The sequence below is a fragment of the Dunckerocampus dactyliophorus genome, chromosome 16, assembly GCF_027744805.1.
Source record: "Dunckerocampus dactyliophorus isolate RoL2022-P2 chromosome 16, RoL_Ddac_1.1, whole genome shotgun sequence".
Classification (NCBI taxonomy): Eukaryota; Metazoa; Chordata; class Actinopteri; order Syngnathiformes; family Syngnathidae; genus Dunckerocampus; species Dunckerocampus dactyliophorus.
In genome coordinates, this window is record NC_072834.1 from 8,384,454 (window position 1) to 8,402,510 (window position 18,057).

The 18,057-nt window shown below is 38.5% G+C and overlaps 1 protein-coding gene across 3 annotated transcripts in view; it reads right to left on the reverse strand.

Moving 5' to 3' along the window:
• LOC129169053 (rho GTPase-activating protein 26-like) overlaps positions 1–18,057 on the reverse strand; it is a 61,524-nt gene that overhangs the window by 10,548 nt on the left and 32,919 nt on the right. For all 3 annotated transcript variants that reach the window (XM_054755036.1, XM_054755035.1, XM_054755037.1), the window contains 12 exons: positions 13,321–13,422; positions 13,152–13,262; positions 12,875–12,979; positions 11,606–11,735; positions 11,091–11,191; positions 8,231–8,325; positions 7,969–8,047; positions 7,447–7,483; positions 6,149–6,214; positions 5,841–5,915; positions 4,956–5,040; positions 4,536–4,594 (listed from right to left, as the gene is read on the reverse strand). In XM_054755036.1, the coding sequence (XP_054611011.1) occupies positions 4,536–4,594; positions 4,956–5,040; positions 5,841–5,915; positions 6,149–6,214; positions 7,447–7,483; positions 7,969–8,047; positions 8,231–8,325; positions 11,091–11,191; positions 11,606–11,735; positions 12,875–12,979; positions 13,152–13,262; positions 13,321–13,422 (1,045 nt within the window). The remainder of the gene's footprint in view (positions 1–4,535; positions 4,595–4,955; positions 5,041–5,840; positions 5,916–6,148; positions 6,215–7,446; positions 7,484–7,968; positions 8,048–8,230; positions 8,326–11,090; positions 11,192–11,605; positions 11,736–12,874; positions 12,980–13,151; positions 13,263–13,320; positions 13,423–18,057) is intronic.

The window sequence follows — 18,057 nt, forward strand, 5'->3', positions numbered from 1 at the left end:
GTTAGTAAAAAAAACATTTATATACATTGGAGTGAAAGAAGTGCCCTTGAACACCAAAACGTGCATGTAAACAGAACCAGACGCAATACCAGACGTTTAACTTGAGCCAAGTAAAAAAATGTGTTTTCAAAATCTGCTGGCAGCCACATTTAGAAATGTAATGATTGCTACAAAACCCCTAAAAGGAGGGTTGTTTGGCGTTGTTTCACTGTGAACGCACGCCAGCGCTTTTTTTTTTGCCTCCATTGCCAGAGACACTCTGTCATTTCCTGGACTTCCTTTCTCTTGATAGCTCAGCTTTTGAGCAGCTTTGGCCACAGACAAACCGGGAAACAAGTCACTGACATACCGTGGAGTGCGGAACGTACGCCTACACCCGCACACACCTGAGCTTTTTGAAGAATATAAACACATTTTACGATAAGAAGCTGTAGGAGAGCAACACAGATGCTAGACCAGTCCAGACTAAACCATATAAGATTCAGCTCTAAAACCTTTTTTTCAACAATTTTAAATATGTCTCAGAGGCTCCACAAAAATCTAACCTTGATGCTGGAATTTGGGCAGTTTAAAGGTGCTTTAAAAGGTCCTACTGGGTTGTGTATGTCTGTAGCTTTTATGCTAATGAGCTGTGTGTGTCCACGCCTGTCTCCGACAAGAGTGTGTGGCGCCAAGAAGAGCTATTTTACTTTATCCACTTTTTACTCCGTGCTTGTCCAACATAATAGATGCCAAATATCACATACAACAACATAATATTAAGGAGTGGGACAGTAGGATACAAATGTTAGCAACACTAGCATAGCTACTGTATGTTCGCTACAGTGCTAACATTCCACTCACATTTTAACAGCACCATCATGTTAGGTTAGCTGAAGAAAAACAAAATGATCAAACTTGCAGCGCCCACGTCTGTAGCTGACTAACTCATGGATAGATGGCCGAGCTCTAAGCTTTATTTTAACTCATTCAAACCCAGCCATTTTTCAAAAGACAACACCTTCAGTACCGGCCATTTTAGACAATTTTGACTGATTGTTCAAGGCACATAGGATATTGTGTTCTCTGGCTATATAAAAATAGAACCCACCAAAAGAAAGATTAGACTCCCTTCTTTCATCAGAAAAAAAGGTTTGTTTCTACCTTTTTCCATTCTTTAGTAATCAGCAGTAGAATATAGGTAAGTTTCAGGAAAATATCAGTTCCCAACTAGAAAAGGGAGAAAAACAGCTCTTTGTGAAAAGATACATTTCAAGCATAACTTTCACTTTGACACATATACTTTTTGCTTTTGTGATATTTTGCTCAAATATCTAAACAACTACACCACAACATAAACAACACAAAAAAATGAGTTGTTTTACATGAAAATAATAATTTATTCCTTCCTCATGGACGTGATGTTGCCTCTGACACGCTTCTAGCTAGAAGAGCTCTGCCATGTGTATACACCCACCACAAAAAAGAGAGGCTTTGCTACACATCTTAACTCTTTCAATACCAAAGACGTATTTATACATTTTTAGCGTGTCAGAGGCAACATCACGTCCATGAAGAAGCAGGTTTTTCCTTCATGATGTCATGAAAAAACGCACGCTTTGGCGTGCCTCTTCTTGCAAAAGTGGATCAAACACGTGCGAGAGAGGATGGATTTTTGGTGCTCTTTAACTGGCTCTAGTGACACATATTACTGTTAGAACATTAAAAAGTCACTTTTGTGTAATGATGGACCTTTAATCGTCCCAAAGGCTGTGAGACTGAAGGAAAAGAGAGCATCTGTAGCAGTTTAATTAGGAGGGGAGGGGAACCAGCAAAGTATACACAAAGTATACAGTATACACATGACACTGTGGGTGTCCTAGTATCTCAGTGTGGTGGCTATTTCATGTCAAGATCTGCTCTTTAATATGATTAAAATGCTCTGATTAACATTCATTTTGGATGGATTTAAAAACTATATTGCCTGTATTTGAAACAGTATCTTGCAGGATTCGACGTCAACTTCAACCAATTCAAATATTTTAACATCCATTATGTTTTTCAAAAATATATCCATAAAAAAATCACGCTGTTTCACTTGTTTTACGTCAACCTATTATTGGTTAAAATAAATGCATATTTAAGCGAATTTTACATATCGTTAGCCTAAATTAGGTATTTTGAAGCATAAAACAGAGAGGAAAACAATGAACTGAAGTACAAATATAAGGCATTCAGAATACATACTGTACTCACGCATTGAAAGACAAAGGCCTGTGTCCAAGAAAGCACTAACTGTGTGTGTAGGTGTAATTATAATGTACAAGAACGTAAGTATTATGACTATATAAGTATGTAGTAAGCGTGCCAAATGAAACAAACGTAGACTATGGGTATGTCAGTGTTGCCAGCGAGCGACTAGTTCTCTGAAAAGAAGCTCAAAACAACAGAGAACTTGGGAATTTGCAAGCATCTTTACAAAAACACAAGACCAAAGTCACTTATATAAGAATAAAAGAAGACATGATATAGACTCACACATTATGTCTACTATATTGGGTAATACGAGTGTAAAGGTGACTATAGGGATGTTATTTCATTTCTAGAGGGCTCTAATAATGTTAAAACCCGTATTTAGAAGGTCATAAACATGTTTTCTATGCTCCAACTGCAAAAACATTTGATTTCTAAATATGGAATCCTACTTCGCAGAAATTAAGTCATCATAGTCGGGTCTGGAACCAATAAACTGCAATAAACGAGGGATGACTGTTTTTTTTTTCTTAGAAATTATATTCATTTTAATCTCCAAGGGGATAATCAATTTACTTTTGTTTGTATTTTTTTCATTATTATTGACAAAACTTAATTTATTTATACAAAGTCGAACACCCCAAAAGTGGTACAACTTGCGAGTTCAACCAGAATTTCCTGGGAAAGATGCCAAATAAATCAAATAAATCTCAAGAAACTTTAGCTTAACGGAGGGGTTTCGCTTTTTTTTTTTTTGTGGCATTTGTGGGGTTTTTTGTGATGCACCCATAGCAGGGTGCCACTGATGGCAAAAAGGACAGGTGTGACAATAACTATAGACCCAAAAATAGAGTACCATAATTTACACTGTATTTTTTTTCTTACACTTTGAACCCTGCGCCTTATACAGCAGTGCATCTAATTTATGGCTATGTTCTAATCTTGTGACATCTCCTTTACTTCAGAACTACTAATCGTTTAAATACTCACGAGTCAGTGAGGAAACGGTAGTGCTTTCTTTGGCAGGAGCCAATCACAAGCTATCAGTGAACTCATGGTGAGCTTGTCGACCCATTGGAAATCACATGAGGTCATTACTCAATATAAACAGTGTGACTCACCGTGTCATCTTACAAAGAACGCGCAAATCATCACACAGTAACTCAACACTCAAAAGCTAGGTAAGAAATATACAAGGCAAGTACCGATACAAGTTTAAAGTACAGTTATTTTAACTTCATCCCATAATGTATTTCGCCCCAGCAAAGCATTTCATTGGTTATTGCTGCCAGGGCCCTTCTAAGTGAGTAGTTTATTGTAGTTGTATTTAATTCAACTGTTTAGTATGATAGTTAAAGTATGGCAAGTGTACCTGGAAAAAAAATTATTTACTGTCTCGGCCTGTCACGATAAAAAAATTTTGCTGGCTGATAATTGTCCTACAAAGTATTGTCAATAATCAATATTATTGACAACATTTTTTCAGACTATTTTTTCATTAATTAAATGGCATAATAATGTGAGTATGTCGTATCAAAAGCAATAAACCTTAATTTCTCAGGTGTAAAATTAATATAAAATCTACATATAAAATCCCAAAAAGATAAAATTGGAAAAAATTGATGTGCAAAATACTTTTAGGGTATGACTAATCATTTGACATGGTTATGTATCATGGATGGTTTGATTTAGAAGATATTGTTTTTTTTAAAAACAAACTCTCTTTAACGCAATAGTATAAACAACCAGCGATTAGAGCGACACTTCCCGTGTGAGCTCCCCGCACCATGAGAGAGCAGTCCGGGCACAGCGAGGGGAACTATCGTTGTTGCTACGGAGCCAAATATTCAACTGCCAATGTGAAATTAACAGCGACGGAGACAAATATTCGACGCCCAACATGAAACTAACTTCACCGCGGTGCAGATTGTACCATCTTGCCATCCAGCCTGTGCGGTAAAGAGAGAGGAGGGAGAGGAAAACAAACACACATGCACATGTCAATTTATCGAGGCCAGCAAAATGATCGACTTTGTTTTTTTTTTTTAAATCGTTCGATCAATCGGTTTATCGATTATCGTGACAGGCCTAACTGTATAAATAGTTTCCTATGGGAAAGAAATGTTTTGAACTGTTGAACTTTTGCCTGTTCAATTTTGTGGGTTCCGGTCTATTGTAAAATAGATGTACCAAATGTACTCGTAGTAGTTGTCTGATCCAAAATCACCTTATAGTGAACTGACACAAAAGGCACAACAAACTTGACAGAGTGACATTTATGCCTGTGAAGGATGAATACTCACTGGCAGCTTTGATGAAGCTCCTCTGGTACTGATATGTCATGAGAGGGGCAGGAAGCATCCTTAAACAACAATGAAAAAAAGTGGAGAATGTCAGCTGAAATTGTAGGATGAGATCAAGGCAGAGATGTGCTGGAAAAAGTCTCAAAGGATGATGATGCAGCTAAGAAATCTGACATTTAATCTACTTCTAGTTGTCATTTCGCTCATTTAATGACACACTTTTAATTTAAAAAACGGGTCTTGAAAAAAAGGGTATATAAATATAAAAGGGTGTGTACAGGTCAATACCGTAAATTGTATATTGCTAAAAGACTATTAACAACAACACATCACGCATAGTCTTTCTATACTAAACACAATTAAACACAATTAAACTGTGCAGCCTTGTTGGAACTCCTATGCAGGCCTTTTGACACAAACCTGAGATAGTGCTTGATGGCGCTGGTGATGGTCTTAATCTCCCACTCTGGGTTCTCCAGCTCCACATCAGCACATGTCTTTGGATCTTACGGACAAACAAAAATAGCATTGCCATTGGAGGATGTAATTTCCTAAAAGTGAAAACCCATGCTGACAACTTCAGTTTTTTACTTTAATGACGATGATTTAATGATTTAGAGAGCATGAGAAAGTGGAAAAGAAAACGTAGCTCTCTTTGACCGCATGGTAATTTATTAACGAGTGCATTGCACAACACTGCAACAACAGAACCAATGTTGTAGTCACCATAGTGTGCAAGCTGCTGAGCCAGCATTGACACCAGTGATGAGTTCATCGTATACAGTACAGTCAGTTTAACAAGCGTGGGTTTTACACAAACAGCTGAGTAGCAACAAGCGCATGCAGAGATAGATAAAGCCACCGGGAGCTGATCACTCATGATACTTCAAATGTTGCTAGTGCCATCTTGTGGAGTTAAAAATACATCGGGGGGGTGCCCTAGTGCACTAACATGACAATTGACCAAGCTTTAATGGTAAGTTTGAGACAAAATTCAACCACTAATGACTCGTGGACCACCAACACTGCTGGAGTGCTACAACGTTACGAAGGCTATTCTTATAAATCAGAGAGGACTGTTTGAAGGAACTTGATGCAAGTCTTCTTGATACACTTTAAAAAGTAAGAGTTTGATGTCTTAGCCTTAAAATAAGGTGTTATATGTTGAGAGGTGTAGTTGTGTTTTAAAGTGGTAGAGATGTCCTCACAAAAGGTGGCGAGCCGCACAAGGTCAGCGCACAGACAAAAACAGACACGAGTGTGTGTGAAAGTGGGTGTTTTACTGTGTGTATTTTTTGCGCTTACCCATAGCGAGGCTTAATAGTTTCTGAACCCGCGAGCTGACGCCGACGATTCGATACAAACCTTGCTCATCGATACCTGGAACAGAAGTAAAAAGGATTCTAAAAGTGAGTATAAAAGCCTTTTATTCAACGTATTTCTAAAGAATACACAGCCTAGGTCAAAGATGGATTTACTGGAATAGCATTTTGCATTCCTTCTGCAAAAACCCCATACAGCTACAGTACACAATTCCATACCATTTTAAAGCTATACTATATGCACCAACAGGAGAGAGTGCTGTATTGCTTATAGCACGGGTCGCAATCTACCTCGAGTCTCCACTGCATAAATGAATTTTTTCATCACGTTGAACCCAACCACATCCAGCTGGGCCACTGATGGAGAGAGAAAGCAGGAGAGAGAGAGAGAGGGGGCCATGAATACCAACAACAATTATACAGTCTATAGGAATATTGACTCCCTGCAATCTATTGTACAAACCATTCACACTCACTGCCCAACAAATTAGGTACACATGCACTTATATAATCCTTGTGTGTCCAGAAAAACTAGTCGTTATTATTTTTTCCTATAACTTTTTGTTGTAAAGGCAAAATTAGGGATCTCATTACATGTGTAGCTGTTGTTGCGGCCAGTGTTATACACAGTTAAACCCAAAATAATTCATACCCTCGACAAATTACAGTCAAAGTAATTTCCCTGTGTACTTGAGGTGCCACTAGGCTGTAAGTCTTTGTGTGAAAAATAAAGGTATATCTGCCATGTCAGCGCTGTGTTATAGGTGACAAATAGGGATAATATCGGTTGATAACGGTATCAGGTTTTTCCATATAATGAAAAGCGATTTAAAAAAAACTGCTGTATAAATAGGCCTGTGGGCTCCCGTGCTACCAGCGGCGCCAATATGCGGAAATACTTCGTCACGTCCTGTGTTATTCCTCGCAGTTGGAACTGGGTTGATATGTTGAAAGCACGGGCGTGGGTGTGCCGCAGATAGCGCCGACGTTAGCTAACTCGTCAGCTTGTAGCGGTGCCAGGACGGTTCCGTTGTCTCTGTTGTCAGTCGACATTTTTACCCACATCGAGGGTCACCAAATGTGGAGATGCAATTCACAACGAGACAGGAGTCGAGGTAGGCGGCACCAATAAGTTTACTCTCCACTCAACTCAACAACAAGCAACAATTCTTTAGCAATAGCTAAGTGACAACAACCTAATGGCCCGGAAACAGAAGTACAACAGGTAGGTCGGTAGGTAGGTAGGTTGGTAGATATCATATGCCGATACCGTGCTTTTTCACGGAAATCGGGCGATACTGATCGGTGGCTGATCGATCGGAGCACCCCTAATTAACACCAATACTAATTAAATCAAATAAAATGAATGTAAAATATAGTCATATTTTTTACTTTTAAAATAAAAATATTACAAAAATATGTAAACATTATATAATTTTGAAGTAAATTACAATAACAAAATTCAACATAAAATGAAAAAAAAAAGTCAGAGACTGCACTTTTGTCACCCAGGGTTTAAAATGATTCATTTGGGTTTAAATGTATATTAAAAGGTGTGAAATACAAGGAAAAGTTACAAAAGTTCTTACTTCCTTCTGTGTGGTTGTCCCTATTGAGATTGTACACCTACAAAAAGAACAGAAATCATTTTAAAATATTTATATTTTAAAAAGTCTAATGGATGCAGCAAGGTTTCACCAGAAACTTCATTTGTGTCCACTCCTGAAGCTTTAAATACTACTGCACAAATGTAGCTTATTTTAACTCATGCAAACTAATGCACTAATGCACTCACTGGGCTTTGTATAATGCAAAAAAACAGCGGTAAATCCATTAATGTCGCTCTCATTTATTGCTGGCAGTCATGTTAACTTCGGTTGCCATGGAAATGGAAAGGTTCTGGTGTATACACCTCACTGAATAGCATCAAACTGCTGGAGTAGTTGTAAGGCAAATCCTGTCAACTACTGTAAATGCAAAACACAATGTGTTATTTTCTACTCTATAAAATTTTAGTTTTAGTTTTGCAAGGGATTTTCCATCGTGTTTTGTCTCGCTCCATGTCAATGTCTGCGTCATTTAAAAACACACCGGTAACCTCGGCAACATACCGGCTCTCTCCCGTCCATGGCCTCCATCCACAACCTGCGGTCCTCCTCTGATAGAGCTTGCATGGTCATCATTCCCGGCCTTTAAACACCAAATTCAAATGGATTAGCACAAATAAGATCATGTCAATCTGTTTCATTTAACTCAATCATATAACCAATGGCTAACTTGACAGGAAATTCTCCCACAAGACCTCAAAAATCAGATTGTCAGCACCCCCTTGTGTCTATTTGGTGTAGTGTCATCCCACACACACGGTCTCACCTGTCCACAGCCTCCACGTCAAAGCAGAACCTTTTTTCAATGGAGTCTGTCTTCCTCCTGGTGCAGGACTTAAGGATGAAGCTCTCTTCTTCACCCTGAAGAACAGAAGACACAAAAATTGGTGCTTTAAAGCAACCAACTCTTTTCAGCTGAACCCCCAAAACAGGGGTGTCCAGACCTTTTTGTTTTTTAATGAACACTTAGACGTTTTTTGGTATATTAAAGTTACTAAAACCAATCCAATGCTAACAAATAAAATATATTTGAAGAAAAAATAGTCAACATTTTGGCCTTGTGGTAAGGGCGATTTTGCAACTACAGGGTGTATCAAAAAACGTAGACTCTCCAAAAAGTAGGCACTAATTGAATATTTTCATGAAATTTCTATATTTGCATATGTTAGTATTAAACCATTTCCGACAAAGCCAATCTTGTCAATCCTTGACCAATCATTTTGCATCACAGTTTATGACTTTTCCTTAAATTTTAATCCTTTAATTTTTTGGAGGACATACTTTTTTTTAGCCCACGGGAAAAACGGGCCTGTGTTCAGTCATGCATGCAATTATGCAATACATTTTGGTATGCACCTCAGGATGATGTCCATACTAACATATGCGAATAAATTGTATTTATTTTTTATGATTTTTGAATTTTTTATTTTATGAATAAAGACATTTCATGAAAATATTCAACTAACTTTAGGGGATACTTTTTGGAGAGTCTACCTTTTTTAGATGTACCCTGTAGAGTAATCTAAATACATAAATGTAAATGAAATAACAAAAGTTAAATTAATAAAAAACAAGCTGCAACCCCCAAAATGGCCTACTGGCCACACTTTGGACATCCTTGCCCAAATACAGTGTAATACAGTGTATTGTCATAATATGGACATGTGTTGTGTTTAAAGGAAAAGAACACAAAGACATTGACTAGTGTAAAACTGCCAACTTAACCAAACGCTAAAACGTGTCCAAAGCACAACATTATTTTATGTAAGGCCATGTCCAACTGTGGAAATCCCCCATCCCCTTATGCTTCCTGTGTTATGGTTTTAGTGTATTCATATGTCAAGACACTGAATGATAGAATGTGTTTTTTCACCTTTACTCTTTATTGACACTACTTACTCTATAAATAGTGGCGTATGTTGCAATACATGACCACATGTATGTTCCATTACGCTGTGGTCACAATTAAGCTTTATTTTTTTTACTATAAATGTTCCCATAGGAAATAGTGAAAAATGAATACATCTGTTCCCACCGCAAACTGTCGCCAACATAAAACATTTCTTAACTGTACGGGCAATGTTTTGAAGTTTCAGTTTTACTTGTCCTTCAAGTGTAAAATCAAGTTTACCAATGTACTGTATAATGCGATTAGTTCCATTTCTGGTTCTATGGTTATTATCACACTTTGCCATTCAAGGTACCCTTCTGTGCTGGCATAAATAAAGCCGAACATCAGATTTCGTTTGACACGAGGAGCATATTTTTAAATAAAAATCAGGTTTACCTACGTATTGTACGATTTCTGAGGCTTTTGACTTTGGAGATTCCTCTGTATATTTTTATATCCATTTTAGACAGCAGAAAAAGTGTTGTTTTCCACATACATATCATAGTTATTGCTCCTGGAATCAGTAAGTGTTGTGGCGCACATTTATCTGCTTGTTAACATCAATTTGTGCATGAAAGTTACAGTGTGTCGCAGTAATGTTCCACTTCTGGTTATAGCAAGCTTTTTTTTGACTTTCCAGGCTTATTTTTAGAGAAAATTCTGGTCGATCGTCACTTTGGGGGCTTTCAGCTTTAAGATATGCCTTTATTAGTCTGGGGAAATTTCAGATTTTAGAATTTTAGAGGCTTTTATCATTTTAGACAGCTGAAAATACTGTTATCCCCCACATACAGTAAATTTTGCCGTTTGGCAACTTCAATAGAAAGCGGTCTGAGTTATCTACAGGAGAAAGACTCCAACAGAGGACACTGTCTCACAAGTCCATTCACGCAACATTTTCCAGCAGGAAGATGCTTTGACAAGATGTGATGTGTAAGTGCAAGTTTTGTAAGTACACTATGGTGTACTGCATGCCTGTAAATCTTTCTTAATGTGTAAAACTGAAAATGTCAAGTGTGAGAGGCATGTTATCACATTTTTAGGGCTTTTTCAGGGTAAGTTCATGATTTTTAAGGGTAAGTTCATTATTTGCGGTTTTTCGTCATTCGCTCAGGATATGGTAATGTAACAAACTGTATATATTTCAATTTCAGTATTTTTTTCAAGTAATAAAATGCTTTGTAACAAAAAAAAACAGGACACCCATAGTTTAAATGATACTGCTCTTCCTTAGATTACAAACTAGTTGAGAGTGAATCAACATCAAATTTTGCCTCAACTGCTTCAAAACTCAATTCCACACACACAAACACTTGTTTCAGCGTGTGTCATTGACCCTTTATTTAACTAAATAAACCTTCACAACAAGGCATCTGGACCTTGAACCTTTTACACGGTCCTATCCTGCTTGTTTGTCTGAAATTTTCCACAGACTGTTCTTCAGACATCAGGCCTGAACATGCATCAGCTGTGTCTCATCCGGTGCGTGGGTGAAAGCCGACCACAGTTTGGAGTCATGCTGCGCACGTACAGTATGTACCGTACAGTATTTATCTTCTTCAAAGGCTGCTGTTTTAGATGATTATCGCTTCTGAATGGGTCTCTACAGGTATGTGTGTACACCACACTGCACTGCATGAGTCAAAGCTTGACATTTTACTGTGGATGAGTCAACACTTTCCTCGTGCTGCTGTGGTATTGTGCCATGTACGGAAGGTGAAATTTATTAACTCACCATTTTCCCCCCTGATTTCGGGTCAAATAGAACCATAGTGACCCGCTTTGGCTCCCGATGGTACGTGCAGTAGTACTTCACCCAGCTTGACACAAATGAACCTGAAAGTGAAGTATGAGTAAAAATGTGAACTCTCCATCATACCTCATTCACTCAACAAGGGAAAACATTAGGCTTAAAAGTCGTGGCCAGGAAGCAACTGATTTTCCTTACCTGTACTAATTGTACCAAGAGAGGCCAAATATCCTGCCAGATTATGTCAGAAGCTTGTTGATGGCTATAAAAAGCATGTAGTTGAGGTGAAACTTGCTAAGGGACAGTTAACACCATATAAGTGGAGGCATATTTGAGCCTGGATGTAGAATTTTATTCCAGTGTCCCAATATGTATGCTGTATGCTGTATGTAAGGCTCCAATTGATCAACAAGGCCCTACAATTAATATGACATTCATTCCCACGATGAGTATATGATTTCTGACCACAACTGTATGTGCGTGCGCGTGTTGATACATACGCTTCTCCTGCACAAAGAGGTATCCCTCCATTGTGTGTTGGCTGATGCTCTTGTGCTCATGCGGATTCTCCTTCATCTTCCTCATCAGACTCTCCACCTCGGATCGAGTGCTCTCAAAACGATTCCTCGTCTGTCGAATACAAAAGTGGGTGAAATGAGCACAGCATATTTGCTGTGGAAATGTTTGACTGCAAAAGCGAAAACTGAAAGGAAAAAAAAGACGAAGAAAAAAGGGGTAAAAAAAAGGAAACTATTCATTGTTATATCTGCAAAAAAAGTAAACTTCCAATTTCATCACATATTATACCTGCCAACTTTGAAACGATGCTATGGATACTTACTTTGATATTTTTAAATATATATTTAAAAAAAATTTAAACACATAAAAAACATCAAAGATTACTTATTATAATCCACATTTCAAGCTTTGTCTTGTTACATTATGTCATGTGCTCCCATTTTTGCATTTTTCCCATTAATTTTATTTATACAATGTGCCGTTAGCCAATAAAAATGAGCAATGGGCCAGAAATGGCTCCTGGGCCACACTTAGGACACCCCTGCTTCTATAGCTCTCGGTCTGAGTGCGCGATATGATGTCCGCTTTGTGAGCAAAGAGAAAAAAGGCAAGTGTTATTGCAGCCGGAACTAATCGATGTGTCGCAACAGTCATTTTATTGCAATGTTGATCCGAAATGGGATAAGGTGTTCGCGGAGGTGTATACGACCTCTGAATGAGTGGTACACACAAAGGAAACAATGTTCTACAAGCCGACCAATCACAGCCTTTATGGCCTGCGAGGTTCGTTTTTTTTTTTTGGAGGCGCACGCCACATTAGTGCCTCGAAAAAGGTTCATGAAACTGAACTCCAAATAAAAACCAAAATAAAACAAAATGCGTACCTGGTGAGGAAAATGGGAAAAATGGCAAAAAAAAGAGGGAGAAAAAAAAGAAATAGAATATCATTTCAAATTGCACAGCATTCAATAATGAAAAAAATATGCAAGTTGGAATGGAAAGGAAAAAAGGAAACTTGAAAAAATTTAATTAAATTAAAAGAAAAGGGAAAACATACAACATACTAAAAAGGGGAAAACAAAGTAGGCAGCAAAGGAAACAAATAGGAAAGAAAAAGGAGGAACAATAAATGACCCTGAGCCATAAATGGCATTTAAAACATGAACCAAGAAACATAAAAGAGCAAAACAGAATTGTACACACAGTGGAAAAGGATCAGGGTAGGTTTTTCTACGTGCGTGGGACCTTACATTTTGTATGCTGATTGTGAGGTCCGTCTTGAAGTGGTTGAAGTCCTTAGCCAGCTCATAGCCGTGGTGATAGTAGGTGAAGAGGCCTTGGAGGAAGGCCAGCAGCTGAGGGAGCAACAAACATCGATAAGCTTGATGCGTGATGTACCTAATTAACTGTCCAGTTTCTGCAAAGTGACACCCACAGACGAGTACCAATTAAAAGTTCGTACATACTTGCTACTGAATGTCCGAACGTTTGAGCAGTACAGTCTATGTACAAAAAGAATATCCTTACTGGCTCCACAAAGTCAAACATCTTCCTCTCTTGGACCTCCTGCACTTTGAAGACATACTCCAGAGAGACTTCATAGAAATGCTGCCGGACGTGATCGACCTGGTTGTCCGCCTGCAAAGGGCACAAACATTAGGACGCTTAAACTATCAGCTACCATGCGACATTTTACCTCATGCAGATGGGACTCTTTCTTCCTTGCTGAAAGGCTCAGGTGCTTCTCGAGTACTGCACAGTACTTCTCTGTCTCTTTGTCGTATTTTTTCCTGGCTTCCTGAAACAGGAAGAAAACACTCCGACATGAGGTCACCTCACGCACTGCAAACTGTTGTCAGCTTAGCTCCTCGAGGTCCATGTACAGTATGATTCAAACAAGAAGCAGTGTCTAAATGCAACCACAGTAATACAAACTACTGCACCTCTAAGACAGTATCAATTCATTATTATCTTTACAAACGCGGAATTTGTGATGTGCAGGTGTACCTAAAGTTGTGGCCAGGGAGTTCAGTTACTAAAAACTGGCAGATTTTGCAATCCTGAGGAAGAGTGTAACATAAATTTGGATGGGCTGCGATGTGATTTACTACAGCGTGCTCCTCAGGGGAACGCAGCTGCCTATTAAATAATGGAGTGTTTCATGAATGCTGCCCTAAACTGACAGGTGGATGATAAAGCGTACAGACGCCGGAATGCAAAAGAACACGCAATGTAGTAAAACCTCGGTTTTCAAACACCCCAGTTTTCGTATAATTCGGTTTTCGACAAAAATGTTTCCCAGTACAATATTGCACGTAACAAACTAGTCCCAAACAAAGCACCCTTTGCGTTAGTCACTTACTGTCCGTGATTTTTTTTGTTTACCGATAGCGACTGCTAAATAACTCGCCGTCTCTGACTCGCCGAAGAAAGTTGAGAATTTCAGCAATTTGGTCGAGAAGGTGAGAAACACTATTTCAATTCAAGAAAGAACCCATCCCCAAGTACAAAGATGGCGTCCGATGACGACCGATCTCACCAGGAAATCTGCATCAACAATAAGTTCCATCTTGATGAAGAAAGAAGAGATCCAGGATGCAAATGTTGCAAAAGTGCTAATGGTGTTTACAAAACAGAGATCACAAACGATGGAAGATGTTGAGAAGTTGTCGTTGGTGTGCATCCCCTCCTATACCTTCCCCCCCTACCTCACCGCGCCTCGCTGTCTTTGCCAACAATCTAATCTAGTCTTCAATAAATGTAAAGGTGATGTTAAACGTTCATTAACCATTTCATTTGTCATGAATAATTATTTTGCAATTTTTCTGCATGTAAAACTATAATTATCCTGTAGAAAATGTAGTTTTTGTTAATATTTTTGGGTGTTTGTTTCGATGGGACAAAATTGCTTCGGTTTTCGTACGTTTTGGTTTTTGTCTTTAAAAAAACGAGGTACCACTGCATTTAAAATGTACAGTATCTCACAGACGCAAGGAAGTAGAAATGACACTTCAATGTGCTTTACGAATAGTCAGTATACAGATTGTAGAAAGGATGAAAGCATCTATGTCATTGTCACCCTTCCTTACATCCTGTACATTTGATTTGCTGGCTCGATAAAAAACGTGCTGACTGCCCTGCAATTGACACACAGGTAATTCCCAAGTAGATTAAACGACATGAATAGTTGGAGAACGCATCGGCGGTGAGACAACAACTCACTCAGGTTCTTTCAACTATGGAAATAATCACATATAAAGAAAAGCAGACAGATTCATGTATTGTAAGAATAAAGACTTCTTATTTATTTAAGTAGAAAATTTAGAGGGATTGAATTTGAGGTACTTCCAAAATCAGGCAGCAGGGGGCAATGTCTTCTTAGACTGACTTCATTACACCTCCAATCACTGCACTGCGCTGAACAAAAGGTTATATTATTTTTGGTGTGGTGAATATATGAAATGGGTGAAATATGCCTTAAATATCTTTAAATGTACATATTTGGACATCAACACTTTTTTCTGAAAGGACAACAAGCCAAGTAAGCTTAACTCACATTCAGTGCAATATATACCTCACCAGTGTCCAAATACTTTCGTCCAATATTTCAGCGCAATGATAGTGAGAGGTGATCGCCAGTTACCATGTTGGTACAGTCGTTCCTCGTTTATCTCGGTTAATTGGTTCCAGATAAGTGAATTAATTCATGTTTGAAAAACCGGGATAGAGTGAGGGAGCGATGTTCAAATCGGGTTGTATCGAGGGGCGACTGTACATTTTTTTAGCGCTTTTCCCAGTTTTACTTTGGCGTTACTTCTTGTTCTATTCAAAGTCCCATACGATTGACAGGACTATGGAGCAGATTTTTGTGTACAAAGGACTTTTGCATATTTGGCTCTTCTTTAACTGTTGTATTTGAGTCGCATCTTTGTGTGATATTCGAGAAGGAGGTTGACTGCTACGTTAGCTTATGCCAGCAAGCTAGCTAACTGTCCTACACTCCTTATTTCTGATCAAAGTGAACGTTTGCTGGTAGTGTTTTACATTAACGGTTGATTTTTCATGTTATACTTGTGTGAAAGGTAAGATTTAAACATTTTTAAATATTTGATTGTTTTTAACCTTGTAATAATAGGTTAACTTCTTTTTACTAGGGCTGTGAAAAATAGCGCGTTAACGGCAGTAACTAATTTATTTCATTCATTAAGTTAAAATCTTTAGCGTAATTAGCGCAGGCAGACCATGTAAAGCCCCACCTCTCTGTTATGACAGCAGAAGGAGGCACAATGGCGTCCCCCCACAGAGTCTGAGGCTCTTTTATAACATTATTCTGACCTGAACACATCAACAGCAGTGCAATTCCAACACCATGCATGTAGCTCCAACTCACAAACATGTCTCTAGTCCTCCTTGTGCGTGTCTAAATAAACAGAACTACAAAGAAAAACAATAAGCGGGTATTCTTATCACTCACTTTGTAATTCTTAATGCGGAAGTACAATTTGCTGCATTTAAGAATGCTCGGAAATCCCAGTCTATACTCAAAACAGTGAATTCAACTTTTAAAAAAAATCACATGGTGTCTTTGAACGCAACCCGTCACGGCTCATAATAACTGTTAAAGTGCTATTCAAATGTCCTGCTACTATTAAAGAGAATAGTGTTACGTAAATAGATTTTCAGACCTGTGCTATCTTTTAGCATGATTATAATTTTCAGCTGTTCATACATACAAATATATAAAATTGTGACCTGTCATTTATCTTTTTGTTCATCAAATACAGTGAAAAGGGCATATTTCACACATACTTGCAAACAATGATTAATTAAAAACTGTGATTAACTTGATTAATTCTTTAAAATCATTTGACAGCCCTACTTTTAACTCTTGCATGGCAGCTACTGATGGTAAAATGGGAGGGGTTTTTTCATGGCAAGTGTATTTCTTTTCAACTGCACTGAACTTCAACAAGATTTCCATCACATACGACAAAAATACTTGCCCATATCTGCCAAACTAACCTTGACACACAATAAAATAGATAGGATGTTTGAATAAAATACATCCAACTTCAAGCTGCAAAAGTAGGGGGAAGGCGTCAGACCAAGGTGAGAAGTGTGCCAGGCGAAGATGTCACGTCTTTTAGGGCTAAACTGGGATTAGCGTTCACAGAGATTACGTGCGATCGCTTCTTAATCCGCCATGCCGCAATCAAACGATGACCTGCTGTCAAAGAGGGTGCTGTCTAACCATATTTGAGGGACCCCTGCGGTGACTCTTCTGGGTCACATCGTTAATGAACATACAAGAGCAACTGGAATTGGGGGGTTAAGAAACATGTTGCTGCAAAGGCAAAGCAGAGCTTCATTAAAAACAGCTAATTGTCAGTGCCAATCATGTCTAATGTTTTAGAGGACACAAAGACGTATACTTACTATGACAAGATGCCACAAGGCAACCCCCACCCAACACCACCCCTCGTTCATGGAATTACTACAGTAGGTTATTATGACAGCATTATGTTGTTATTTAATCTCCTAAACAGGTCATGTTGTGATGCTTTCATAGAGACCAACACAGGGGAATACTGAAGAACAGAGGGGTATCTTATTTGGTATATGTGCTACAAACCAACACCTTTCTAAAAGCTAGCAATAGCAAATACTGTATGTATTTACTGTACGTATGGAATTTAGGAACGGTAGTAATTAAATATTACAAAGCTCTCAATTTACCAGTCGATCTACGTTCGTACCCGAACCTATGGTCATGAGCTTTGGGAAGTGACCGAAATGACAAGATCGCGGGTACAAGCGGCCGAAATGAGTTTTCTCGGTAGAGTGGCTGGGCTCTCCCTTAGAGATAAGGCGAGAAGCATTGTCATCCAGGCGAGACTCGGAGTAGAACCGCTAGTCCTCCGCATTGAGAGGAGCCAGATGAAGTGGCTTGGGCATCTGGTCAGGACGCCTCCCTGGGGAGGTGTTCAGGGCAAGTACGACCAGTAGATGGCCTCGGGGATGACCCAGGACACGTTGGAGAGACTATGTTTCCCAACTGGCCTGAGAACGCCTTGGGATTGGCCGGGGAGTGGAAAGTCTAGGTCTCCCTGCATAGGCTGCAACCCCCGCAACCCGATCTCGGATAAGCGGTAGAAGCTGGATGGATGGATGGATAGATGGATGGATGGATGGATAAACAAATGTGTATACAGTTAGTATACAAGTCTGTAAATAAATGCATTTAACATTTAAATTTCTATCAATTTAGAAATATTTTTGTAAGCAAATAAATGTATATTGAATTCTAATTGTTTAATTGCATTAAATACATTTATTACATTGTTTTATCAATTTAAAATGTCGTAATGTTACAACAACAATTGATGTTCAGCAAAATAAATTTGTAAATAAATACATTTAATTATATTTTTAC